This window comes from Malaclemys terrapin, chromosome 5 (genome assembly GCF_027887155.1).
Source record: "Malaclemys terrapin pileata isolate rMalTer1 chromosome 5, rMalTer1.hap1, whole genome shotgun sequence".
NCBI classification, from domain to species: Eukaryota; Metazoa; Chordata; order Testudines; family Emydidae; genus Malaclemys; species Malaclemys terrapin.
The window spans coordinates 107,140,325-107,167,082 of record NC_071509.1 but is presented as its reverse complement, the minus strand read 5'-3'; the positions used below and the strand labels follow the sequence as shown (position 1 = coordinate 107,167,082).

The 26,758-nt window shown below is 45.3% G+C and overlaps 1 protein-coding gene across 1 annotated transcript; it reads right to left on the bottom strand.

The window, feature by feature from the left end:
* Positions 1-5,468: 5,468 nt before the first annotated feature.
* Positions 5,469-26,674, bottom strand: SLC25A31 (solute carrier family 25 member 31). Its single transcript, XM_054030483.1, has 6 exons — positions 26,458-26,674; positions 19,827-19,954; positions 15,997-16,114; positions 9,034-9,188; positions 8,636-8,761; positions 5,469-5,669 (listed from the first exon to the last, which is right to left on the bottom strand). The coding sequence occupies exons 1-6, from the start codon at positions 26,672-26,674 to the stop codon at positions 5,469-5,471; spliced, it is 945 nt and encodes a 314-aa protein (XP_053886458.1).
* Positions 26,675-26,758: the final 84 nt, after the last annotated feature.

Genomic DNA, 26,758 nt, shown 5'->3' with positions numbered 1-26,758 from the left:
ACCCCCTGCTGGTTTTCCTCAGGAATTAGCTCTTTCCAGCCTGGAGCTCCCTCTGCAGGCCAGTGGCTCATCTGCTGTTGGATCCCCCACCCCCATGTCCCTCCCAGACCCTGGTGCCCTTTGCTCAGGGATTCTGCCCACCACAGTACCCCCTCTCTCTGGGTCTCCCCTCCCCAGGGAACCCCCAACCCCCTATCCCCACCTTGCCTCAATGGCTACTCTCAGTCATTGTCTAACCCCTGCTTTCTGGGCAGACTGTAGTCTATAAACCACTCATCACCAGCAAGGGGGGGGGGGGGGGTTGGACCAGCTGCCTCTGCCTATATCTGGGCTGCCCCTCTGCAGCCCTAGTAGCCTCTTGTGGGCCCTTAGCTTGGCCTGCAGCTTTGCTAGGCTAGAACTCCCCAGCTCCCTCTGCCCTTCCCCAGCCCTGCTCCATCCTAGAGACTCTCCTCAGCTTCCCAGGCAGCCAGGTCCTTCTCTCTCTGAAAGCTAGCGAGAGAGAATGTATGTCCTAGTCTCTAGCCCTCAGCCCTCTTATAGGGCTAGCTGTGGCCTGACTGGGGTATGGCCCCAGCTGTGGCTGCTTCCCCCAATCAGCCTAGCTTTCCCCCCACCACAGCCCTCTGCAGGGCTGCTTTTAACCCCTTTAGGGCCAGAGCGGGGTGACCACCTCGCTACATATCCTCCCCCTTAAGATCTCCCACGGGAGAGGTTTCTACCTGCCCAGTTTCTCCCTGAGCTGGGCCAGCAGGACATCCCTTTCCTGCCACAGCTTCTCCAACGTGAGGAGCAACCAGCCTCCCTCCTGAAGGGTTTGGGTGCCCACTGTAGCCTGCTCAGCTCCCATGTGGGTTTCCCTCCCTGTCTGGGTCTCAACCATGGCCTGTATTGCCCTCGTGTGGATTCCCCTTTTGATATGGGGCCCCTCTGCCCTAGATCCTCTCCCTTCTGGGGCCTTGGTCCTTACCACCCCCTTCTTTGGGGCAGTTTGAGACCCAGCCCGATCTTCCAGCCTCTCCCTCCTTCTCTGGAGGCAGTGCCTTTTTAAATGCCCCTTGGTGTGGCAGTGGAAGCACCTCCTATGCTTTCCCTTTGCCACAGCCCTCCCACAGTTTGTTGCAGGCTTAGCCCTTCCTTCAGGGCTAGCCTCAGCCCTGCAAGTCCCCTGAGGGCACTTCTCCTTATGTGCCCAGGCTCCTTACAGGCCCAACATGTTCAGGACCCCCCCTGTTGACCTCACAGGGGGTGTTTTTTGGGTGGGGCCTCCTTGCTCCATCCCACTAGGGACACTCCCTCTTGTGTCCCGGTCGCCCACAGGCAAAACACTTTTTAGGCCTAGCAGTGGCCTCCAGTCCCAGGTGCCTGACCCTTGATGAGGTCCATGTGCCCTCCTCCGCAACAGCTGAAGCAGTCCCGCTTGCTACTCAGCGAGACAGGCTACACAGGCTCTCCAATAGTAGTCCATTTTCTCCACCTTCAAGTCCTCCATTCTCGGATCTGGGCAACAGTCTCACAGTCCTTGCCCTGCCCCTTGTATCGGGGAGGACTACATGAGCCCACATTCTCCACCACTTGTGGCAGGGCAAAGACTTACTGGCGCAGTGCCTCCTGCTGGTCATCTCAGGAATTCGCTCTTTCCAGCCTGGAGTGCCCTCTGCAGCCCTGTGCTCACCTGCCGCTAGCCCCCATGTCCCTCCCAGACCCCGGTGCTCTTTGCTCAGGGGTTCTGCCCACCACAGTACACCCTCTCTCTGAGTCTCCCCTCCCCAGGGAACCCCCAACCCCCTATCCCCACCTTGCCTCAGTGGCTACTCTCAGTCATCGTCTAGTCCCTGCTTCCTGGGGCAGACTTCAGTCTATAAACCATTCATCATTGGCAAGGGGGGTTGGACCAGCTGCCTCTAACTATATCTGGGCTGCCCCCCTGCAACCCTAGTACCCTCTTGTGGGCCTTTAGCTTGGCCTGCAGCTTTGCTAAGCTGGAGCTCCCCAGCTCCCTCTGCCCTTCCCCAGCACTGCTCCACCCTAGGTACCCTCCTCAGCTTCCCAGGCAGCCAGGTCCTTCCCTCTCTGAAAGCTAGAGAGAGAATGTGTGTCCTAGGTTTTGGCCCTCAGCCCTCTTATAGGGCCAGCTGTGGCCTGATTGGGGTATGGCCCCAGCTGTGGCTGCTTCCCCCAATCAGCTTAGCTTTTCCCCACAACTGCCCTCTTCAGGGCGGAGTGGGGTGACCACCCCGCTACAACCCCACTAGATATAAAATTGTTCTTTTGTGAAAGGAGTTGTGCTGAAGGGTTGCCACGTTGTCAGAAGTTCAGACGAATATATTGAATAGCACAAGTCCCAATACAGATCCATGAGGGGACTCCACCATTTACTTCTGTCCTCTGTGAAAAATGACCATTTAGTCCTACCCTTTGTTTCCTATTTTTTAACCAGTAATTGATCCATGAGAGCACCTTCCTTCTTATTCCATGACTGCTTACTTTGCTTAAGAGCCTTTGGTGAGGGACCTTATCCAAGGCTTTCTGAAAGTGCTCATATATTACAGCCACTGGATCACCCTTGTCCACATGCTTGTTGACACTCTCAGAGAATTCTAATAGATTGGTGAGGCATGATTTCCCTTTACAAAGGCCATCTTGACTCTCTCCCAACAGATATGTTTGATTGGTTTATCTTTCTCATATAGTGAGGACTGACATCTGAATTTATCTTTGTTGCTTGACTTATGTTTTAAACTAGTGTTGAAAGCATGAAGTGCCTAGGATAAGTGCCTTTTTACTTTTTTTGTACATCTAAATAAGTAAATAAAATAGATGACTATGCCACAAATTTTCAAGTTTCAGCATAAAAAAAGAGTACTTCTTAAAACTGTTGCTTTTCTCTTTTAGAAATAAGAAAAGCCATACAAAATCTTAGCAGATTGTAAGATTTGACTCTTGAAGTCTGAGATTGGAGTCTGCATATGACCTATGAACCTTTTCAATATATATTTTAGGAAATGACTTTACCTTGGGTTGTAGTCTTTTGGCTAAGTCTTTACCTTGCAATCTTCACACTAAGGAGGGGTCCATCATTCTTATATTTGCATGTGTATGTAATATGTTACAACAGCTGGATTTCAGCAGACACTCAGCTTTGTGTGAGATTATCATTATGACAGTCCGGTTTATTTGATTTTGCCATTTCCAATCATTCACATGAGCAGTTTTTCTTCTTACTACTATGACAGTTCTTATTTCATCATCCCTGGATCAGTTTTCTTTGCCTGCAACTCCACTTGGAAGAACTGGTTGTACCTTGTAATTCACGGCTATGGCATCATTTTACATATATTATATTGTTTAAAATTCCAGTGGTATTTGGAACATCCCATATGTAACTATTGCATCAAAAGCAAATCAACTCTGTCTGATTCACCTGTGCGTAGGGTTCTGAAAGGAAAAGATAGAGGCAAAGCGCAGTAGAAAAGTGATGTGCTTGTGGCGACATTTGTCTGGGAGGCAACTATGTTTTCCCAAAGACATTGCTGCAATGATCACAGAAAGTAGAATAGTGCTGGTTTACTTAGAATGAACTGGAGTTTTCTGAATATATTATCTCCACAAATCCCCGCTTTTGGTCACATTCTGTATCATGTATATTCAAAACCACAAAAATTCATAAAGCTTATTACTGGAGCAGATACAGTTTTACATATGTTTCCTTTCCTTTTAAAGAAAAAGTGGAATTCAGTGCAAAAAATGATCTTGTTAATGCAGTGTTATAGAGGGGTGAGATTCATCACTACCGAGGCAGAAAGGTGCAATATAAAAGGACTTATAGTATTTCCAATTGACAAGCTGAAGTCAATGGGATTATCCATCATCTTAAAGTTAGGCATGCACAGAAGTGCTTTATGGCACCAGGCCATACAGTCAGACATTAATTATAATGCCATTACAGTCATACACAATAAATCCATGTGCAATAGGGAGTTACACTTGCAGAAATAATTATAACTTTCAATATTGATATTTCTTTGCATTCAAATTGTTAATCATAATATTGCATTAACATATTTTGCATTGACTCAGTTGTAGTCTGATGCTGCTGTTTCCCGCTGCTAAAGAAAGCCTAACAACTACATGGACATAATTCTTTTCATGTGCTGCAAAATAAACACTTTTGCCCAGATCATCTTCTGAAGATTCACATGCAGAGAGGTCATCTGGGTGAGACTTCCTCCTTTTCACATGGAAGAAAAGACTTCCCATTCCCTCCCTGGCCCTTCACAGACACTCCTATTCAGGAGCTCTAGGAATTTCTGGGGTGTGAGGGACTGGATCATGGGAGAAGGTGCTCTCCACAGCAAGCTTCTCTCCGCTCTATGCTCAGATTTCCATGTGGAAGTCATAATCAGATTACCTATGAGATGACCCCCCTTCTCATTAGTCCTACATGAAGCTTCTATTGAGTAGCAATTGGAGATCTAGGCAATGGCAGAGTGGCTCCTGTTGAAGGAGGGAGTCAACAGAGCAGCAGCCATTTTTGCAGGACTTTTCCTGGCTCAGAGGAGAAGGAAGGATTTCTAATGGAAACGTGGATGAGAGAAAGGAAAGTTTGCCCTCCCTGCCAAGTTTTCTGACTAGTATGGGTAGAGTGTTTTTGCTCAAATAATTTACTCATTTATTTTTTCCTAATTTTTCTGATGTGATGATTATGTATAAAAACAGAGATTATTTAAAAAAAATTAAACAGTAAAAGAGATCCAACCTTTCCTGGTGTTTTTCTAAAAGTTAATGGGCTCAATTCGTCCTTACCATCTCACAGATATAATTTGCATTCCCCTGCACCACTGGAGAAACTCACCCAGAAGAGAAGGGCAGATTTAAGAGCAACAGTGCCCTTCACCAAGGGAGGGCAGATTTCAATTCTTTCAGAAGCTGTACAGAAAGGTGCTGTAGTTTGCCCAGGAGAATGAACAGACACATCTCCTGTATGTCTCTCCACAACCCATCCCAGACAGCCCTGCCCCTTTGTTAGCTGTGCCAGCGAGCTCTGACACACGGGAGAGTATCAGATGTAGGGCTATTTGCACTGTTGCAAACCTACTCCTCCCTTGGCATTCTTTCCTTCATTGGAGGCCTACAAGCAGAACCAGGGAGGCAACAAAGCTCATTAAATGTAGCATTTAATCTCAGTAATTATTCTTTGATGACAGAGGGGCATCCTGAAATATCTATATTTCATAGGTGATTATCTTTTTTGTGTATCATGCATGTTTTATTTCTCATAAAAATTGAAAGTTCGGTATTTTAAACAAAAGAGCACACTATGCACAATGATTTGGGGAAAAACAAATAACTCTTTAGTTTTTATTACAGCATTAACAGCACAATAGTGAACTACTAACATGTCATCCAAATGAGGAGACTTGTATCATTATATGTTATACAGACAAAATAGATTCTTATCCATTATTTTAGTCAGATGATGAACTCTTTGAAATATCCAAATTGAAAAGTTCCTTAATTTTGTCATAAAGCACCAGCACTAACGCACCTCCAGTTCCACGAAGGACATTGGAGAAGGCTCCCCGAAAGAAAGCTTTAAGTCCCTCCTGTTTGTATATCTTGAAAAAGCAGTCAATAGTTCCTTTATATTGACGTTCAGCCTCTCCACTCTGCATGCAAATAATAAAAACAAAACATTCATGCAATACAGTGAGGAAAATGTATATGCTTAGTACACTGCAAATGTGTTTTTTTCTTCCCTTGCTAGTAATGAACGTTTAAGTATGATAGTTTGGGAACATCTTTTCCTCAGTTTGCATCCTCTCAAATGTGAGAACTTGAATTACTAAATACTTCTTTGATGTAATGCTCATTTAGCTAGTTCTCCACAGCTACATTTAGAAAGGCTGCAATCATTCTTGTGATGCTTCATTTCAGGTTTAGTAGGCAAGTGGATAGCTTAGGAGTTAAATGAGCTCACTCCTGTCCTAAGGGTGCCTTGAACCACTCTGATGCTATCAAAACTGCTGCATCACATCTTTTTTTCCTTCTTTAGTGCCACTGAATTATTGTATAGCAAGAAGATTTCAATTCTCTATTAATTAATAGAGTTCATTCAGTGTATATATATTTAAACAAAATTCCTTTAAAAGAGTGTTAAGGTTCTGACTTACACAAAAACCCAGAACCACAGGGCAGATGAGGAGGAGTGGAATCCCTGCTCCTGTGACTCAGTCTGTCAAAGGGTGGAGGATTGAGTCAATATATGCCCATCCTCCAACCCTACAAAAATCCCTCTACACAAACTCAATATGATCAGGCTCTCATGAGCTTCATGGGGTAAGGGCATGGGTGGTGGAGCCAGAAAACAGCTGATTCAGTATCCCCTGAAAAGCCACAGGGATTTACTGGCCTAAGGGATAGACCCTGTAGAGGGACAGTACTAGAAAAGCGTAATCTAAACATGAGTCATGCAGTACAGATTGCTTCTCTTCATATAGGTGCCGTAACATATGAAAGTGACGCATAAAGGAAGACTTGTTAAAGGTTTGCAGAGGCCCCAGTGCCACCTTCATTGGGGCTAGTTATAAGTGCTTACAGCTGAAGGAAAAAGCCCCTGAGCAGTGAGAGATCACATAAATTTGTCCGACTGCTTGTACACCTATAAGTAGTGACATGCATAACTCTCCCTGTATCTTCTCTAATTGTCAGCATAATGGAAAATCATAGAAGTTTAAGAGTAACAGCCGTGTTAGTCTGTATCCGCAAAAAGAAGAACAGGAGTACTTGTGACACCTTAGAGACTAACAAATTTATTAGAGCATAAGCTTTCGTGGACTACAGCCCACTTCTTCGGATGCATCCGAAGAAGTGGGCTGTAGTCCACGAAAGCTTATGCTCTAATAAATTTGTTAGTCTCTAAGGTGCCACAAGTACTCCTGTTCTTCTTTTCATAGAAGTTTACTGATCAAGAAAGCATATCATGCAGATGTTGTGCTTCTACATCTGATGGGAATGTTAATATAAGTTGTGGACTGACTGCTGTTGTAGACTTGTATATTTCAATATGCAATATAATAGGTGTAGCAGGAGGTATAATAGAGTAGCAAACACTGTTGAACTATTTGTACAGGATCTGAATCTACTGCAATACATTCAAAGGATGTTGGTGGAGGATATTGCTGTTGAGGTGAGAATTCTTCTCGTTTTTAATAAAAGCACTAACTCGCATTGGAAGCAGTAATAGTGCTATCCCCTAGTTACTCCAGGAAGTTGCCTTCAGAGCCAAATTTATTATTGGCTGGAGAAACAGAAAGTGTTGTATCAAATGTTTGGCATCAAATTCTGCATGCATGTTGTTAATTTCACTATCATAGAAATCATCCATAATAGCAATTGTATTTGTAGCTGTATCTGCAGAACCACATTAACTTTAAAAAAAAAAAAAAAACCACCACCACCACCACCGAAGGACACCATAAGCAGAATATCTTTTAGACCTATAGTTTTATGCACCAGCAAGTGCATAGATCTTCCTAATTACATTACTTGATCTCTTTCTGTTTCTTCTATGTCAGTAAAATCACTGGATGATTCTTCTGCTGGTCCTCTATGGCACCTTGTGGGTGGAGTTACCATTCCTACCATCATACTCATCATCTTTGAAACTACCTACATTATCTTGAATATTTCTACAGCTACTAAAAACCACTTGGCCCCTATCTTTTGCTGTAATGGTAGGAGTTACTGAATTACAACCAATAATTGTCATTCTTGGTGAGAACAACCTCAATAAGCACAAGTACATATTAGCGAAGACAGCATAAATAATAGGCTCATATGCCAACCAGGCATGTAAAGCAGGATCTGAAGACATGGCAAGCATGTGACAGCCCAAAAGGGAGAGATTAGCATTGATAGTGGATGCTATCTACTGCACACCTCAGGAATTTCTTGTGACTGAGAGCTAGATTTTCAGAGATGCAGAGAAGTTATTAGTGGGGTGTTCTGAAGTGCCCAAGCAGGTTAGGTGCCTAACTCCCATTGATTTTTGATGCATCAAAAGTTTTCTTTGATGCTATGAGAAGAGCAAGTACTCTTTAAATGAAACTTATGGAAACCGTTTTGGAACTGCCATCCTTTGTTCTAATACCAGGTGGTCAAGCTTCCCCAGGGATCTAGGGAAGGAGTTCCTGTTTTGTCAGGAGCATATTTAAGGTTTTTACTTTTTGGTTGAGGATAATTCCTGATAGTGAGGATTTGTTCTCTGAAGCATCCTTAAGAATTTACTTCAATGTCTTAAAACACCTGGGCTCCAAGGAGGAAAGAGAACCAAGTTTACTAGAAAAACTTTGACCATGGTTTGCACCAAACTATCTCGAATGATAATATATTTTGCCTGGGTAATCACAAGTACTTTGAAGGAATCAATCACTACATCTCAGGTAAGTTAAGTCAGTAAGAGGGAGTAGTCAAACTTTTTCTTCAGTTCTCTGTGAGCTGTCGCATTGACTGCAGCTGATAAGAGATTTTTTACCTCAGATGAAGAGTGCGATAAAGTCATGTAATAGTGACATACCAGATTCTTTTAATCCTACATGATTTTAAAAAAAGAATAGCAAAATATATTGCTTACCTGCATCATCATGCGTCTTCTGACAGTGTCAAAGGGATAAGACAGTATCCCAGAGAATGTAGTCACAGCTTGGGCAATGAGAAAGGACAAAATGAATGGTGTTTGTTTTGGATTTGGCAATAGCCCCTATAAAGAGAAAACCAACAGATGACCATGTCATTTCTGATCATCTAAAGTTAATGTCGAAATCAGTAGGTGCAAAGTGTCATTTTCCTAGCTTTCTTTTGTAATTACCGGAGAAAGATTATTTGAAATTTTATACCTCCTTTGAAATTAAAAAAATAAATATACTTTTGAGTATTTAAAATTAAAGACAAAGAAAAAAATTAACATTTTTATTAATTCCTGATGAATACTTAAAATATCTGATAAGCATGTGTTTTATCCACAAGAGTTACCTTAATGGTGTCATAACATCCAAAATAGGAAGCTCGGTACACAATGATTCCCTGTACTGAAACACCAAACCCCTGGTACAGGCCAACAAGTCCGTCTGACCTTGCAATTTTAATAATACAGTCACCCAGGCCCTTGAACTGTCGCTCAGCAAGACCTAATATAAAAGAAGTTTTCTATTAAACAACATGCATATTTGTGTCTTTGTCAGCACGCTTTAAAAGAATAAAATTTTGCATCATTTTGGGCCAAAAGACATTGTTATACAGGAGAATCCATTACATTTCTCTTACACACAGTAGAAGAACAGAGTGCTGACAGGAGAAGGAAAAAGTACTCTTCCTCTGCCGATATGCATCACTATCTAGAAAATGGCACAATAATATCTTCAAAGTTATCCAAACTTCCCAATCATTAATTAAAGTTAGCTGATTCTAACTGTTTTGCCCACAAATTCAACATTTGATGTGGGCACACAATAGAATGAAACAGACCCAAGGATAGATTTAAAGCAGCAGGCAACAATTTTATTAAATTTTAAATGTAATGGGAAGAGGGCTAACCCACCTCTCCAAAAAAATCAGACATTGACTTGTGTACCGTGCAGTGTTAAATGGTCTTCATGCCAAATACTCAATATTCAAGGTTGGACCTTTTCAGGCTAACCCTAGGATTCAGCCCAGTCTGAATTCTCTTGCCCTTTCCCTGCAAAGGGGAAAGAGGGTGTACTTGCAGGGTACCTCTCTCTGCAAAAACTTAAGGCTTCCCATTCTCCCTTCAGGCTAAAAGGGCCCATTAATTATCTACTGATACTCATACTTATCCTGGGAGCTGATCCCTTTCAGCCTTTAGCCTGCACTGGGATATTGGCTGTAGGTGGTGACAAAATGACAAACTCCATTTTTTAATTTCTTCCTTTCTCCTAAAACCAGGTTCCCAGAATTCTGTGGGGAAGATGAAAAACCCACCAGACAGGCCCACCTTCTCTCCTTAAGGAGAAATGTCCTTCCTGATCCCCCCAAACTGTCAATCTGGTCAGACCAACAACTTCCTGATAACATACCTCAACTATGGGCCGGGAGGGCACAGAAGCAATTGGGGCAAGATGACTGCTGCATGCTCAGGAGAACCCAGCACACAGCACGGGGATCAGGGAGGGCACAAAAACCCAGGTTCCTCTGTCCTCCCCAGAGCTTGGTCAATGGACAGCAGAGAAATGTCTTCTCCTCTTATGTCCCCCAGGCTAGACACAATTTCCATATATGTTCTGAGCAGGGAGGGCCCCCAAGAGTGACTGAGCCTTTTCCCTCTTTCCCTGGACCCCAGTAATTGCCTATTCTGTGACGATCCAATCAAACATTCCTCCCACTCACCCCACTAAGACATGAGGGGCATTTTCAACAAGTATAGAAACATGAAGCTATTTTACAATATAATATGCCTAGGCCTGCCTTTAACATAACTCTATTGTGTTTGCCAATCATTTTCCAGCCTTCAGCATACTGAATCCTCAGACAATTAAATAGCAGTTTGGACATTACTGATTTTTATTGTTAGAAATCTGGTTCTTTTTCCAACATAAATGGGAGCTGCAGCCATTTTGCTCTCCACCAAACTGTAACGTTTCACACAGGCTGTCTACGCTGCCTTGCAGTTTGGACTCTATGGGGATGTGATTAGCAGTGAACTCTCCCCTGTGGATGCGGCAGGTGTGAATTAAAAGATTCCTTGTTCACATTAAGGTAATACTGTTTAGCCTGGTCTACACTATGACTTTAATTCGGATTTAGCAGCGTTAAATCGAATTAACCCTGCACCCGTCCACACAACGAAGCCATTTAATTCGAAATAAAGGGCTCTTTAAATCGATTTCTGTACTCCACCCCGACGAGCGGAGTAGCGCCAAAATCGATTTTATCATTTCGAATTAGGGTTAGTGTTGCCGCAATTCGATGGTATCGGCCTCCGGGAGCTATCCCACAGTGCACCATTGTGACTACTCTGGACAGCAATCTGAACTCGGATACACTGGCCAGGTAGACAGGAAAAGCCCTGCGAACATTTGAATTTCATTTCCTGTTTGCCCAGCGTGGAGAGCACAGGTGACCATAGATAGCTCATCAGCACAGGTAACCATGCAGGCCGATAATCGAAAAAGAGCACCAGCATGGACCGTACGGGAGGTACTGGATCTGATCACTATATGGGGAGAGGATTCAGTGCTAGCAGAACTTCGTTCAAAAAGACGAAATGCAAAAACTTTTGAAAAAATCTCCAAGGGCATGATGGCGAGAGGCCACAATAGGGACTCAGATCAGTGCCGCGTGAAAATCAAGGAGCTCAGACAAGCCTATCAAAAAACAAAGGAGGCAAACGGTCGCTCCGGGTCAGAACTGCAGACATGCCGCTTCTACAACGAGCTGCATGCAGTTCTAGGGGGGGCTGCCACCACTACCCCACCTCTGACCGTGGATTCCGAGGCGGGGATAATCTCATCAGCTACACCTGAGGATTCTGCGGACGGGGAAGAGGAGGAGGAGGAGGAGGACGAGCTTGCAGAGAGCACCCAGCACTCCGTTCTCCCCAACAGCCAGGATCTTTTTATCACCCTGACTGAAGTACCCTCCCAACCCAGTATCCAAGACCACGACCCCATGGAAGGGACCTCAGGTGAGTTTACCTTTTAAAATATAAAACTTGTTTTAAAAGCAAGGGTTTTTAATGATTACTTTGCCCTGAGGACTTGGGATGCATTCGCAGCCAGTACAGCTACTGGAAAAGTCTGTTAACATGTCTGAGGATGGAGCGGAAATCCTCCAGGGACATCTCCATGAAGCTCTCCTGGAGGTACTCCAAAAGCCTTGCCACAAGGTTTCTGGGCAGTGCAGCCTTATTCTGTCCTCCATGGTAGGACACTTGACCGCGCCATGCTTGCAGCAAGTAATCTGGTATCATTGTATGACAAAGCCTGGCAGCATATGGTCCCGGTGTTTGCTGGCATTCAAGCAACATCCGTTCTTTATCTTGCTGTGTAATCCTCAGGAGAGTGATATCGCTCATGGTAACCTGGTTGAAATACGGGAATTTAATTAAGGGGACAGAGGTGGCAGTTCCTACTGGGCTGTTTGCCTGTGGCTGAAAAGAAATCCTTCTCTGCAGTTAGCCAAGCGCGGGGAGGCGGGGGGCGGGGGGGAGGAATTGGCCCAGAGCTTTTTGCGTTTGGCTAGCAGGGATCTTCCCTGATACCAGCCACGCGGTGGGGGGAGGGATAAAGCGATCATCCAGAGAATTGGATGCGGGGGAGTGGTTAGTTTGTTTTTTGCTGCTGAATGTTAACAGGAAAACCGCAGCACTCAACGGGCTTTGCTTGGTATGTGGGAAAGGAGGGTGCAGAAGCCGAAAGACAATGGCTTATCATGGCCGCATGCAAGCCGAATTCTGTTGCCCGGACCTGCGTCTGTGATCTCTAGCAGCAAAGCCACAGGCACTGAATATTAAGAGGCAAAATGTGACCTTGCACAGAAATCACATGTGCTATGTAATATGAATAGTGTTGGTCACCGTGAAAGAGTATAAGCATTGTTCTGCAAAATGTATCTTTTTAAAAAATTCTCTCCTTTTTTCCCTCCCTCCAGCAGCTGCAAATTCTTCAAGCCTTCCTCCTCCATCCCGTAGGCTATCACAGATAAGGCGTCGGAAAAAGAAGACGCGAGACAAGATGTTCGCAGAAATCATGGAATCCACCCGCAGTGACAGAGCTCATCTGAATGAGTGGAAGGACACGGTTTCAAAGTATAGGAAAGAAGCCAGTGAACGTGAGGACAGGAGGGACCAACGTGAGGACAGGAGGGACCAACGTGAGGAGAGGAGAGACGCTCGAAATGAGAGGTGGCGGCAGGAAGATCAGAGGAGGCAGGATGCAACGCTGGGGCTGCTGCGTGAGCAAACAGACATGCTCCGGCATCTGGTGGAGCTTTAGGAACGGCAGCAGGATAACAGAGTGCCGCTACAGCCCCTGTATAACCCCTCTCCCCCTCCCCATGTTCCATAGCCTCCTCACCCAGACGTGTAAGAACGCGGGGTGGGGGGGAGGCTCCGTACACCTTCCCATTCCACCCCAGTGGACAGCCCAAGCCAAAGGCTGTCATTTTTTTAACCTTTTTTTAGTGGCCTTTTCCTTCCCGCCGATCCTCCTCCCAAACCCCACCTGGGTTCCCTCCCTCTTTTTATAATCTATTAATAAAGAATAAATGATTTTTAAATGATAGTGACTTTATTTGGTTTGAAAGCAAGCTGGGGGAAGGGGGAGGGTGGGTTCCTTACAGAGAATGAATCAATAAAGGGGGCGGGTTTTCATGAAGGAGAAACAAACAGATATTTCACACTGTAGCCTGGCCAGTCATGAAACTGGTTTTCAAAGCTTCTCTGATGCACAGCGCTTCCTGGTGTGCTCTTCTAATCGCCCTGGTGTCTGGCTGCATGTAATCAGCAGCCAGGCGATTTGCCTCAGCCTCCCACCCCGCCATAAAGGTCTCCCCCTTACTTTCACAGAGATTGTGGAGCACACAGCAAGCAGAAATAACAATGGGGAGATTGGTTTGGCTGAGGTCTGAGCGAGTCAGTAACGATCGCCAGCGACCTTTTAAACGGCCAAATGCACATTCTACCACCATTCTGCACTTGCTCAGCCTGTAGTTGAACAGCTCCTGACTCCTGTCCAGGCTGCCTGTGTATGGCTTCATGAGCCATGGCATTAAGGGGTAGGCTGGGTCCCCAAGAATAACTATTGGCATTTCAACATCCCCAACGGTTATTTTCTGGTCCGGAAAGTAAGTCCCTTGCTGCAGCCCTTTAAACAGAGTAGTGTTCCTGAAGACGCGAGCGTCATGAACCCTTCCCAGCCAGCCCATGTTGAAGTTGGTGAAACGTCCCTTGTGATCCACAAGTGCTTGAAGCACCATTGAAAAGTACCCCTTGTGGTTTATGTACTGGGTACCCTGGTGCTCCGGTTCCAAGATAGGGATATGGGTTCCATCTATCGCCCCACCACAATTAGGGAATCCCATTGCAGCAAAGCCATCCACTATGACCTGCACATTTCCCAGAGTCACTACCTTTTGTAGCAGCACCTGAGTGATTGCTTTGGCTACTTGCATCACAGCAGCCCACACAGTAGATTTGCACACTCCATATTGATTCCCGACTGACCGGTAGCTGTCTGGCGTTGCAGGCTTCCACAGGGCTATCGCCACTCGCTTCTCAACTGTGAGGGCTGCTCTCATCTTGGTATTCTGGCATTTCAGGGCAGGGGACAGCAAGTCACAAAGTTCCATGAAAGTGCCCTTACGCATGTGAAAGTTCCGCAGTCACTGGGAATCGTCCCACACCTGCAACACTATGCGGTCCCACCAGTCTGTGCTTGTTTCCCTTGCCCAGAATCGGCGTTCCATGGATAGAACCTGCTCCATTAACAACATGATCTCCAAAGCACCGTGGCCCGCAGTTTGACAGAATTCTGTGTCCGTGTCCGTGTCCATGTCCATGTCCTCATCACTCTTGTCGCTGCGCTGCCGCCGCCGCTGCCTCCTCGCCTCGTTTTTCTGGTCCTGGCTCAGCATAAACTCCACAAGAACGCGCAAGGTGTTTACAATGTTCATGACTGCTGTCTTGAGCTGAGCGGGCTCCATGCTTGCCGTGGTATGGAGTCTGCAGTGTTCACCCAGGAAAAAAGGCGCGAAATGATTGTCTGCCGTCCGTTGCTTTCATGCAGAGAGGGAGGGAGGGGTGAGGCTGTACCCAGAACCACCTGCGACAATGTTTTTTGTCCCATCAGGCACTGGGATCTCAACCCAGAATTCCAATGGGCGGGGGAGACTGCGGGAACTATGGGATAGCTATGGGATAGCTACCCACAGTGCAACGCTCCAGAAATCGACGCTAGCCCCAGAACATGGACGCACACCGCCGAATTAATGTGCTTAGTGTGGCCGCATACATTCGACTTTATACAATCTGTTTCCCAAATTCGAATTATATAAAATTCGGATTAATCCCGTATTGTAGACATACCCTTTGAGGAGGATTCTTTAATGAGAATGAGGAACCTTTTAGTTCTCGCCCATATTGTCCACACGGAGGAGTTACAGCTGTGCAGCACTTTTGGTGCGCACTGTTACTCACACTCCTGTAGTCATAACTGTGGGGTCTGGTAGACAAGCCCATGGTCAGAACATCACTGAAATCATTGGGATGATGCTGATTTACACAAATTGTGAATTTGACCCTCTGATTCTAAGGGAATTTTCTTGGCATCCTATTGACAGTAGTCACATTACTGAAGAAAAGTAGCAATTTGGGACATAGTGATATGGCACCCCAGTGTCAGTTGTCTGCTTTTCTTCTGGAGAATAAAATCTAAAGGGGTATGTGGGTACACCTCAGAGCAGAACTTAAACATCTTTAATTTAGTCTTTTGAGAGATTTCTAAGATACATATCTAGGGACATATACTACCTGTAATATTTGTACAAAATTCCTATTGATATTCTTTGTGTGGAACAGAGGTGGCTGGTGCCCTGTGAAGTCTATGCCTTTAGAGTCATATGATTACAAAATAAGATCCTGCAATTGTTGGCATTTATATCTGGCAAAATCTAGTGGAGTAGCTTAATGTAAATGTGAAAAATTAAGCTATATATAAAGAAATGTAAGAATTATGCTCTGTAGTTGTCTCCAAAGATTTCCCTCTCCACACACTTTCTTTCTCTCATTTTTAATAAAGATCATACAACCCTTAAATATATTTGTTATGACTTTTTAACTGTTTGGGACATTTTTCTAAGTAATGCAAAGAACTCTAATGCACATATCTGAGTATTGATTTGGTTGTAATATACGGATATATATAAATAATCTGAAACACATCTAGGGAAAAATTAGAAGGGTAATTTAAAAGAATTCACTACCTTTCCCAATGTCAGCAGCTAATCGAGTTCGTGCAAAGTCTAGTGGATATACTACACACAAAGATGTTGCTCCAGCCGCTCCACCAGAAACTAGGTTTGCAAAAAACCATTTCCAGAACTGAAATACAAAAAATACTGCATACAGTTATGAAAATATAGAATTACAACCCCATCATACTGATTTCCCCTACGGCTATCTGAAGAATTAATGAAAATTATTAGGGTTGTCAATTAATTGCAGTTAACTCACGTGATTAACTCAAAAAATTAATCGTGATTAATTGCGCTTACAACAATAGAATACCAATTGAAATTTATTAAATATTTTTGGATGTTTTTCTACATTTTCAATATTGATTTCAATTACAACACAGAATACAAAGTGCACAATGCTCACTTTATATTATTATTTTTGATTACAAATTTATGCACTGTAAAAATGATAAACAAAAGAAACTGTTTTTTCAATTCACCTTTACAAGTACTGAAGTGCAATCTCTTTATCGTGAAAGTGTAACTTACAAATGCAGATCTTTTTTGGTTACATAACTGCACTCAAAAACAAAACAGTGTAAAATTTTAGCGCCTAGAAATCCACTCAGTCCTACTTCTTATTCTGCCAATCCCTGAGACAAACAAGTTTGTTTACATTACTGGAGATACTGCTGCATGCTTCTCATTTACAATGTCACCTGAAAGTGAAAACGGGTTCGCACGGCATTTTTTTTGCAGCCGGTGTTGCAAGGTATTTACATGCCAGATATGCTAAACATTCATATGCCCCTTCCATGCTTCGGCCACCATTCCAGAGGACATGCTTCCATGCTGATGAGGCTCGTTAAAATAATAATGCACCAATTAAATTTGTGACTGTACTCCTTGGGGGGAGAATAGTATGTCTCCTGCTCTGTTTTACCCGCATTCTGCATATATTTCATGCTATAGCAGTCTCGGATGATGACCCAAAACATGTTGTTTGATTTAAGAACACTTTCACAGCAGATTTGACAAAATGCAAAGAAGGTACCAATGTGCGATTTCTAAAAATAGCTACAGCACTTGACCCAAGGTTTAAGAATCTGAAGTGCCATTCAAAATCTGAGAGGGACGAGGTGTGGAGCATGCTTTTAGAAGTCTTAAAGGAGCAACATTCTGGCTTTGGCTACACTTGTAAGTTACAATGCTGTAAAGCCTCCCCCAGCGCTGTATCTCCCTGGGTACACCGCTGCAGGTACTCCACATCTCTGAGATGAATAACAGCTGCAGCGGAGTGGCTACGACTCACGGGTGTGAGTGTAAACGCTTGCAGCGCTGTACTAATCACCTTGTCAAGTGGCCAATCCTCTCCATTGTTGTGACCAGCTGCAGGAATGCGGAAGTGCCGGTTTCAAAGATCATACCACAGAGAAAAGCAAACAGTTTGCAGCTTGCTTTGAGTGAGTAAATGACTGAGCAGGGGGCTGGGAGTTCAGAACTTGCAAAATAGAGAGCTGACATGTTCCAAAAAGCATTCTCTCTCCCCCCACACTCCGTGTCATAATCCACCCCCCCCATTTTGAAAAGCATATTGCAGCCACATGAATGCTGGGATAGCTGCCCATAAGGCACCGCTCCCAACACAGCTGCAAATGTTGCAAGTGTGGCCACACCACTGCTCTGGCAGCTGTCAGTGTGGACAGACTGCAGCGCTTTTCCCTACTCAGCTGTACGAAGACAGGTTTACCTCACAGCGCTGTACAGCTGCAAGTGTAGCCAAGGCCTCTGATTTGGAAACTAAGGAACACAAACCACCAAAAAAGAAAATTAACCTGGTGGCATCTGACTCAGATGATGAAAATGAACATGCGTCAGTCCGCACTGCTTTGGATCATTATCAAACAGAACCCATCATCAGCATGGAAGCATGTCCTCTGGAATGGTGGTTGAAGCATGAAGGGACATATGAATCTTTAGCACATCTGGCATGTAAAAATCTTGCAACCCCAGCTACAACAGTGCCATGTGAACGCCTGCTCTCACTTTCAGGCTGACATTGTAAACAAGAAGCAGGCAGCATTATCTTCTGCAAATTGTAATCAACCTTGTTTGTCTGAGTGATTGGCTGACCAAGAAGTAGGACTGAGTGGACTTGTAGATGCTATAGTTTTACACTTTTATTTTTGATTGCAGTTTTTTTTGTACATAATTGTACATTTGTAAGTTCAGCTTTCATGAAAGATATTGCACTACAGTACTTGTATGAGGTGAATTGAAAATTTTTTTTTTGTTTTTTACAGGGTAAATATTTGTAATTAAAAATATAAAGTTAGCACTGAACATTTAGTATTTTGTGTTGTAATTGAAATTAATATATTTGAAAATGTAGTAAACATCCAAAAATATTTAAAATAAATCGTATTTTATTGTTGTTTAACAGCATGATTAATCGCGATTAATTTTTTTAATTGCTTGACAGCCTTAAAAATTATCTAGAGAATCAGATGTTATAAATTAACATATAATAAATGTTCATGCAAGGCTCAGAGAGTATGTGTAGTAGTATTTCATCCATATCAATTTGACAAAATTCCCTTTCTGTCCTAAGATTCACTACAAAACATTTGTCAGGTCTTCCCCTGCTCTATTTTTAAATCATAAAGAGCTTTTGTCATTCTCAAGAGCAAGCAAAAAACACTTTATAATACATTAGAATACGGTTCTGGTCAATGACTCTCCAAACCCACATTACTGCTGGCCTGTTGGGACTTTTTGATGACGTTACAACTGTGCACCAACTCCAGTGGTGCTCAGTTGGTACCACAACAGGAAAAAAAAGTCCCTATATCTCATGGGCCAAAGCCAATGGACTTACATCAATGATGGATTTGGCTCAGAGTGTTTAAGAGGTGCAAGGAAAAGCTAACAGGAGGGGAACAGATTAAAACATTTTGCGTCAGATTCCCAGCTGGTGAAAATTGGCTTAATTCCATTGATTTCTATGGCGCTACAGCTAACGATCTAGCACTTTAATTCCCACAACCTCTTTTATTGCTTTTAATTGATATATACATATTTTAACAGGTTTTAGCTAGCAAGGGAACTATAGCTTGTAACCTCATTCCTCTTTAGGTTTTCCCACAACACAAAACATTTACAAGGGCATCCCAATGGACTGAGCTTCAAAAAAAGAACAAACCGATTGTTTAAAAATGTCCTAATTTTTAGAGAATTGAATCCTGAGCATTGTTTCATTTATAGAACATTTGTAAAATTTGAGTCCCCAAAACATGCAAATGCATCCCACCCAGCTGGGTATATTTTTATGAGAAGGAAAAGAGATTTAAAGAACTGTGAATTCAATATTATTTACACCAAGCATAGCCCATTTTTTCCATTGTAAAGAGGTGAACTTGAAAACTGAAATTGCTTAAATATATATTTATTTTGAACAAAAGGGACCAGATTAAGAATTAGCATGCAATACAAAGAGATGAATCAGAGAATAGTGAATGTCAGGGTTCTTTCGGGTCAGTACCAACAGGAAAGCCTGAAGCAGGAATTGTTGCTGGCACTGAAGAAAAAACTTCCAGGAAGAGAAGCAGCGAACACCATATTTTTCTGAAATTACAGAAACCCACCACAGAAATCCTAAAAAGATAAGGTAAGACACATATAGATAAAGGGGATGTTTGAGCTATTTTCACATGAAACAAATTAGATAACTAATTTCTTGTCAAACATTTTGATTTAATCAAATCAGGATTTTCCATTGGAAAATTTTCAACCCGCTCTAGCCCATATCAAAACAGGTTTACTTATTAAAGTGATCAAGTCTGCTAGAGCACATTCACCTGTTTGTCTTTATCCACTCCAGACATGAAAAGCTGTTTGTATTTGTCCTTAAAAGCAAAGTTTAGAGCCTGTGTTGGAAAATATCGGATAACATTTGCCAGATTGCCACGCCAGAAGCTCAAAAAACCTGTAGGAGAAAACAGATTATTAAATTACATTTACAGTGTTTGTATTATATTACCCTGAACAGTTTATATATTACATTACTGTTGTTTCTAGTTTATGATGAGTTGTAAAAGTGGCCAAAAAAATTCCTATGGCACTGGAAATCTGATTTTTTTTCTAACACTAACCAACAGATGTCTGTTTCCCAACAATGAGAAATCTCAACTCTTGAGACTATAAGAGAAATGACAATAACTCTCAGAAATGGTGAAGGTTCCTAACTTCCTTACCTCTTAAATAAAATTTGTGATACATGTTTTTAATGTATGTGAAAAAATCTCATAACTCTTCACTGGGATATATATACCAATCATGTTCTTTATCTCATTTAAGTGTGGCTGCATGTGTATTTTAATCACTACAGAAGGAGCTTAGGATCTCTATCCAGAGAATGATGAAATGTATACCTTAAAAAAATTACCCCTTTGGACAATATAATTAAATTGTTAAGGGGACAGGCGAGTGTGTCAACTTACAGCACTGCCAAGGTGCAAATTCCACCTGTATGTGTGGAATTCTATTCGATATGTGGAGAAGTTTGCATGGAGTCCATTTGTACAATGAGTGTCTCTAACCAGTGCTGTTAGTTTTCTCAGGGCAATGCTGCCAAAATGATCCCCCCAATATCAAGATAGTGTCCAGCAGAATGAAGCCACAATATTGACTGGGGCTTTTGGGAGCTACTGTAATATAAATAAAATAATGATAACAGCAGCAATAACCTTCTAGATAAGAAGGCATGTAAATAACCTACTGGTGGGTTTTTGTGGTAGCAGGATCACTTTGGGTGAGCTTTCTAACCAAATCTCCTGTAACACCAAAATCTTTTCTGGGAATGCTGTTAGTGGAGCCCATCCCATTGCAAGAATATACATCTGCACTTCAGCTACCTAACTGGGGGGCACAAAATCAACTGATTTACTTAAGGCCGATGAATGGGAAGCTGTCTCTGGTAAGGGAGGGACATAACCCTCCATTTCTGCAGCATTTAAACCTTAACTTTAAGTTTCTAACCTTCCAACTGTGAACTAAATGTCATTATTGTCTTGCTGATAACCTGGATTACTCCTGACTGTTGCAGTTCCACAGAACACTTTAGGGTGGAATGGGACAAGCCATATATTGCCAGCTTCAAGCATTCAAAAATCATGAGTCAGGCCCCAAAACTCCATGAGATTGGCTTAAAAATCACGAGAATTTAAAAAATAGTAACTTTGGGGTTCTTTTTATTTGTCTTTTCAAGTCTTTAGATTTCATGCTTTTGTGCTTCTCTCTCTCCAATGAGCAGGGCTAGAGACTTTCTTTTCAAATGAAAGGTGAGAGTCTCACATAATTACATGACTCCAGGAGACAGGGCTTAAAGAAAAAAACAAGAAAAAAAAACCCCAAACAACATGAGAGTTGATGATCAGTTGGTCTCAATATGAAGTCAAGGGGATTACATACATATTTAAAAGTTAACCGTGTTCTTAAGTACTTTGTTGGACTGGAGCAAGAGTGCTCAGCACAGAAATGAGCCATAAAATTGAAAGCAATATGGATATAGGGCCTGACAAATTTATCAGAGATCTGCCTGCTAGAATCTGATAGGAAATATGAGGAGGTTGTGAGAAGGCCACTAACAAGAATCAGAGCAAAACCTTCAGTGCTTTAGCTGTTGCTCCTGGGTTTCTCAATCAACAGCTAAACAGTGAAACTGAGGCTATGTTTACACTGCACACCTTACAACAGCATGGCTGTGCTGCTCCAGCCATGCCATTGTAAGGTGCGCAGTGTAGCCCCTCTTTGTCGCCAGGAGAGAGGTCTCCTGGCAGTTTACCATGGCACCCATGGCGCCATGGCGCTGGGCCCAGAGTCAGAAGGGTCCCCAGCCAGCCCGAACCCCTGGCCAGCTGAGCTGGCCAGGAAAGCTTCCCCCAACCCCACTATGCCTCTTCCCCAAAGGCCCCGTCCCTGCTCCACCCCAGCCCCGTCCTTGCTCACCAGGAACCACCCCGCACCTGTTGGGCTGGTGGCCATCATGGTGTCCACCTGTAGGGTTTCAGGTTCCACTTTGGCCACAGTAGCCATCAGGTGACCCAAGTGAGCCCAGCTAGCCAACGGCTGGTGGGTACAGTGGTGGTTTATGGGGAGGAGAAGCCCCGAACCCGGCAGGAGCTGCACTGGGGGGGAGGAGAAGTCCTGACCCCAGCAGGAGCTGCACTGGGCAGGGCCGGCTCCAGGGTTTTGGCCTCCCCAAGCAGCCAAAACAAAACAAAACAAGACAAGAAAAAAAAAAAAAAAAAAAAAAAAAGCTGCGATCGCGATCTGCGACGGCAATTCAGTGGGAGGTCCTTCACTCCCAGGTGGAGTGAGGGACCATCCACCGAATTGCCGCTGAATACCTGGACCTGCCGCCCCTCTCCGGAGTGGCCGCCCCAAGCACCTGCTTGAGAAGCTGGTGCCTGGAGCTGGCCCTGGCACTGGGGGGCGGGGAGGAGAAGCCCTGACCCCGGCAGGAGCTGCACTGGGGTGGGGAGCAGAAGCTCCAACCCCGGCAGAAGATGCGGCGCTAAAGCCCCCAGCTGCCTTAGTGGTAGAAGCTGCAGGGCTGAAACCCCAACCCCTCTCTGTGCGGAGCTGGCCTGAGCCCCTCTCTCCCCCGTTCCCCCTATGTGGAGCTGGCTCTCATTCTCAGGCTGTGGAGAAATTCAGCCCAAATCTACCAACCTTGGTCTGTTGATTTCCCCCATCATGACACAGCCATGAATGGATTTAGCCTCGGAGGCAGGGTCAGTATTAGCCCCATTTGGCTGGTGGGATCTAGGGCACACAGAGGTGAAGTGACTTTCCCAAGGCTAAGCAGGGAGTCTGTGGCAGAGCAGAGAACCAAACCCAGAACACCTGGCCCCCAGGCCTGTACCTTAAACACTAGGCAACCCTTCCTACCCCAAGGAGGGGGAGCTTCCTCTGTGCTTTGAGTGCATGGGTGGGCCAGACACTAGACCAAGCCACCAGGAGGGGGGAGTAGAGAGAGAGAGATGGGAAAAGGGACATGGGTGGGAAGCAAGAAGGGGGAAACATCAGGAAGGGGAACAAGGACTTAGAGAAGAAACAATAGAGGGGGAAAGGGGCAGGGAGAGGGGAAAGACTCCCCACTGCTTGTCCCTTGCAGCTGCCAGCTTTCCACTGCCATCAGTGGCTCACAGCTCCCAAAGGGGCCCCAAGCAGGTGTGAAGCAGAGTGAACGTAATGTCTGTAAACTGGGCTGTTAGTGAAGACAGCTTGTATCTGAGTGTAATGATTTTAATACACTGTAATTCATGATAATGTAACTATATAGTTCATTATTATTTTAATGATGATATTAAGATACCCATGATAGACACACATTCAATAAGTAGAATATGAAAAGTGCATAAATATGCTGAAAATTGCCAGTTGGTGGGAGCTGAGCCGCCCCAAATACACACACACCTTGACCTTAAGGCAGGAGGGGGCAGAAAGGAGTGAGTGGGAGGCCCTCAGGAGAGGGGACCTAGGGGGAGGGGGCAAAACAGGGGCAGGAAGAGGTGGGGTAGAGTGGGGCCAGAGTCTTGGGGGAGAGGGCAGAGCTGGGATGGGGCACCCACTGGCAAAACCAAAAGTCAGCACCTATGATGGGATGGGGAAGAGAAGGGGATGGGGGAAGCGGGGGCCCAGCATGCAGATCCCCGGCAGCAGCTGGGGCTCTCCTGTTAAGCAGGCCCATCAAACCCTCACCCTGACAAGCCCCACCTCCCCTGCATCTGTACCACCCCGATGAGCCCCCCCAGACACCCTCCCCACTGAGCCCCAACTAACTACACCCCTCCCCCCGAGCTCCAACCACTTTTACTTGGTCCCCCCTGTAGACTCCCATTGCCCCTGCACCTGGAACCTCCCTGTGCATCCAGATCCTCCACTGAACTGCCTGCACCCAGACTGCCCCACACAGAACCCTCTTACCCCCATCTGGATCCCTGCACACAAAGTCCCTCTGCACTTGGATCCTGCTGACCCTCCCTGCCCACATCTGGTGTGCCTGGCACAAAAGGGGCAGGGCCCCAGGGTGTTTCTATGGCAGGCATGGCCCTTGTGCTGTGTCAGGATCAGGTTCAGCCTCACTGCACCAGGGGGGCGGGGGAGGCTGTAGGGTATTCTCCCACCTCAGTGGCCTGTGCTCCCCACTGCCATGGTGGAACTTCCACATTTATTTATTATAAAAAAAATTGCAGAATTTTAAAATATTATGCACAGAATTGGATGCAGAATTCCCTCAGGAATATAGGGCGCTGTACAGCTGTGATGGTGGGACTGTGAAGGGAGTGCTGGACAGTAGGGGATCTGTGGATTGGGAGCTGAGCAGGGGGTATGGTGTGCAGGGTGCTGTGCAGTTGTGGTGGGAGGTCAGCAGGAGGGGTCTCTGGGCAGGGGGTGCTGGGCATAGGGAGCTGTGGGGGAGGTCTCTGGGTGAAGGGGCACTGGGCATAGGGATCTATGGGGCAGGGGTGGCTCCAGGCACCAGCGTGGCAAGCCACGGGGGGTGGCGTGCCGGTCATTGTGAGAGCAGCAGTCAGGCGGCCTTCACAGCTGTACAGGTCCGCCGGTCCTGTGGTTTCAGTGGCAATTCCGCGGCGAGTATGCCGAAGCCACAGGACTGGCAGATCACCTGCAGAAATGCTACCGAATCCGCGTGACCGCGGACCGCACACAGGCATGCCGCCAAAGGCCGCCTGACTGCTGTGCTTGGGGTGGCAAAAAACATAGAGCCACCCCTGCTGTGGGGGAAGTATCTGGGTGAAGGGGTGCTGGGTAGGGGTGCAGTGTGGAAGGGGCACGGTGGCAGCGCAGGGTTGGGCGGGCCAGTGTGCGTCTAGCAGTTGTGGGTTTGTAAACAGTGCCCTTGTGCTGGGCTGAGTGGAGCCACTCTCGCTGCGCTGCATCTCATTGCCCCCAACTGGCCCCTTGCTCTGCAGACCGCCCCCCATCACATGCCCTATTTCCCCAATGGGGGCCCACAAATATGTTTGGCACCGGGCCCACAAAAAGTTAATCCAGCCCTGCTCCAGGCAACAAAAAAACCCTACCCCCGACGAAGGGCGGTAGTTCATCAACGGGAGAGTGGCTCCCGCCGCTGAAGCGCTGTCCACTCTGGCGCTTTTCGTTGTTAAAAATTTTCTCGTTCAGGGGTGTGTGTTTTTCACACCCCTGAATGACAAAAGTTTTAACAACAAAAGTGCAGTGTAGACAAAGTTTGACATGCATTAATTCAGGCTGGCCTCACTCATCTGGATTGGTTTGGGGTGGGTCTGAAAGTCCATTCACAAAGGGGAATCCTCAAAGTTTTAGGCTCCCAAAATCCCTTATTTTAAACATTATTTTTATGGGTATTAAGATTAGCATGCCAAATAGTTGCATCTATTGATAAGGGAAGACTATTAAAATATGCAACCCATAAATATGTGAACACACACTTTTGCTATTACAGCAGGTGAAGATGTGTCTGTAGATTAAACAAAGTGTCACTTCTGACTTTTCTATTATTTTTTGATTTATAAAATAAACTCAATTAAAATTGTGGAGCGTATGTACATAATTTTGTTAAAATACAACAGTGTTTCCTCAGAAAAATGCAATAGTAGTAATCAACTGAAAAAGAACAGTCAGTGAGGGAATCCTCAACTTCATTCCAGCAAGAAAAACAAAAATCAAGGTAGGATATGGTGAACTGAGGCCTGCTGGAAAAGGAAGTGTGGGGGGGCAACAAGATGTGGGTGGGTTTGGTGAAGAAGTGCTTGGAGTGGGGGGATTGGTGGTGAAGTGGGTGAGGCGGACCCTGGAGCAGCAGGGAAGGACTGTCAGTGCTCTCTTCTGACCTTGTATTGTGGCTGCTGCCTGCTCCTCTCCTGCTGGCTGCAAGCCAGTAAGGGAGCAGAGGGAGAGAAGGCAGCCTGCACACCAGGTGTCACATCATCATCTAGTGTCAGGAGGCTGAGCTACAAGGGAAATCCTGCCAAATGTCTTCAACTATGCTGGATGTACGAAATGCCAGTAGAAATAATTGCATGACATGAGTGATAAATGCAGGAGTGTAATGCAAGATACATGACTCCTAGAAACCCTAGAATTGGAAGAGATTGTGGATAGAACAAGATTGTGTGTGGGGAATGTACGCGGTGCTCCATGTAGATGCACACAAAGTAGAGCATTATGAGGACAGGAGAAGGGGGACTTTACATACCCTGCTCCTTGGGGATGCGCACGAAGCAGGGGGCAGAGGGTGCTGGGGGTCCATACCCTGCTCCTTGGGGATGCACACGAAGCAGGGGGCAGGGGGTGCTGGGGGTCCATACCCTGCTCCTTGGGGATGCACACGAAGCAGGGGGCAGGGGTTGCTGGGGGTCCATACCCTGCTCCTTGGGGATGCACACGAAGCAGGGGGCAGGGGTTGCTGGGGGTCCATACCCTGCTCCTTGGGGATGCGCACGAAGCAGTCTATCATGCCCTTGTACTGCTGGTCAGCACGGATCTGCTTGGATGAGGCCTGCACCTGCAGCAGCAGCTTCACCCGCTCGATGGGCGCAACCGTGGTCTTGGAGACGGCGGCTGCGATGCCCCCAGCCAAAAGATCTGCCCCAAAGGAGATGGGGTCGAAGAGCTGCTGATTCTCCGAGGCCTGCATGGTGCGGAGAGGAGAGGGCAGTGGCACTGGCTGGGATGGGGCAAGAGCTCCAGGCAGCAGGCTCCTCCCAGCAGGCCAAGGCCA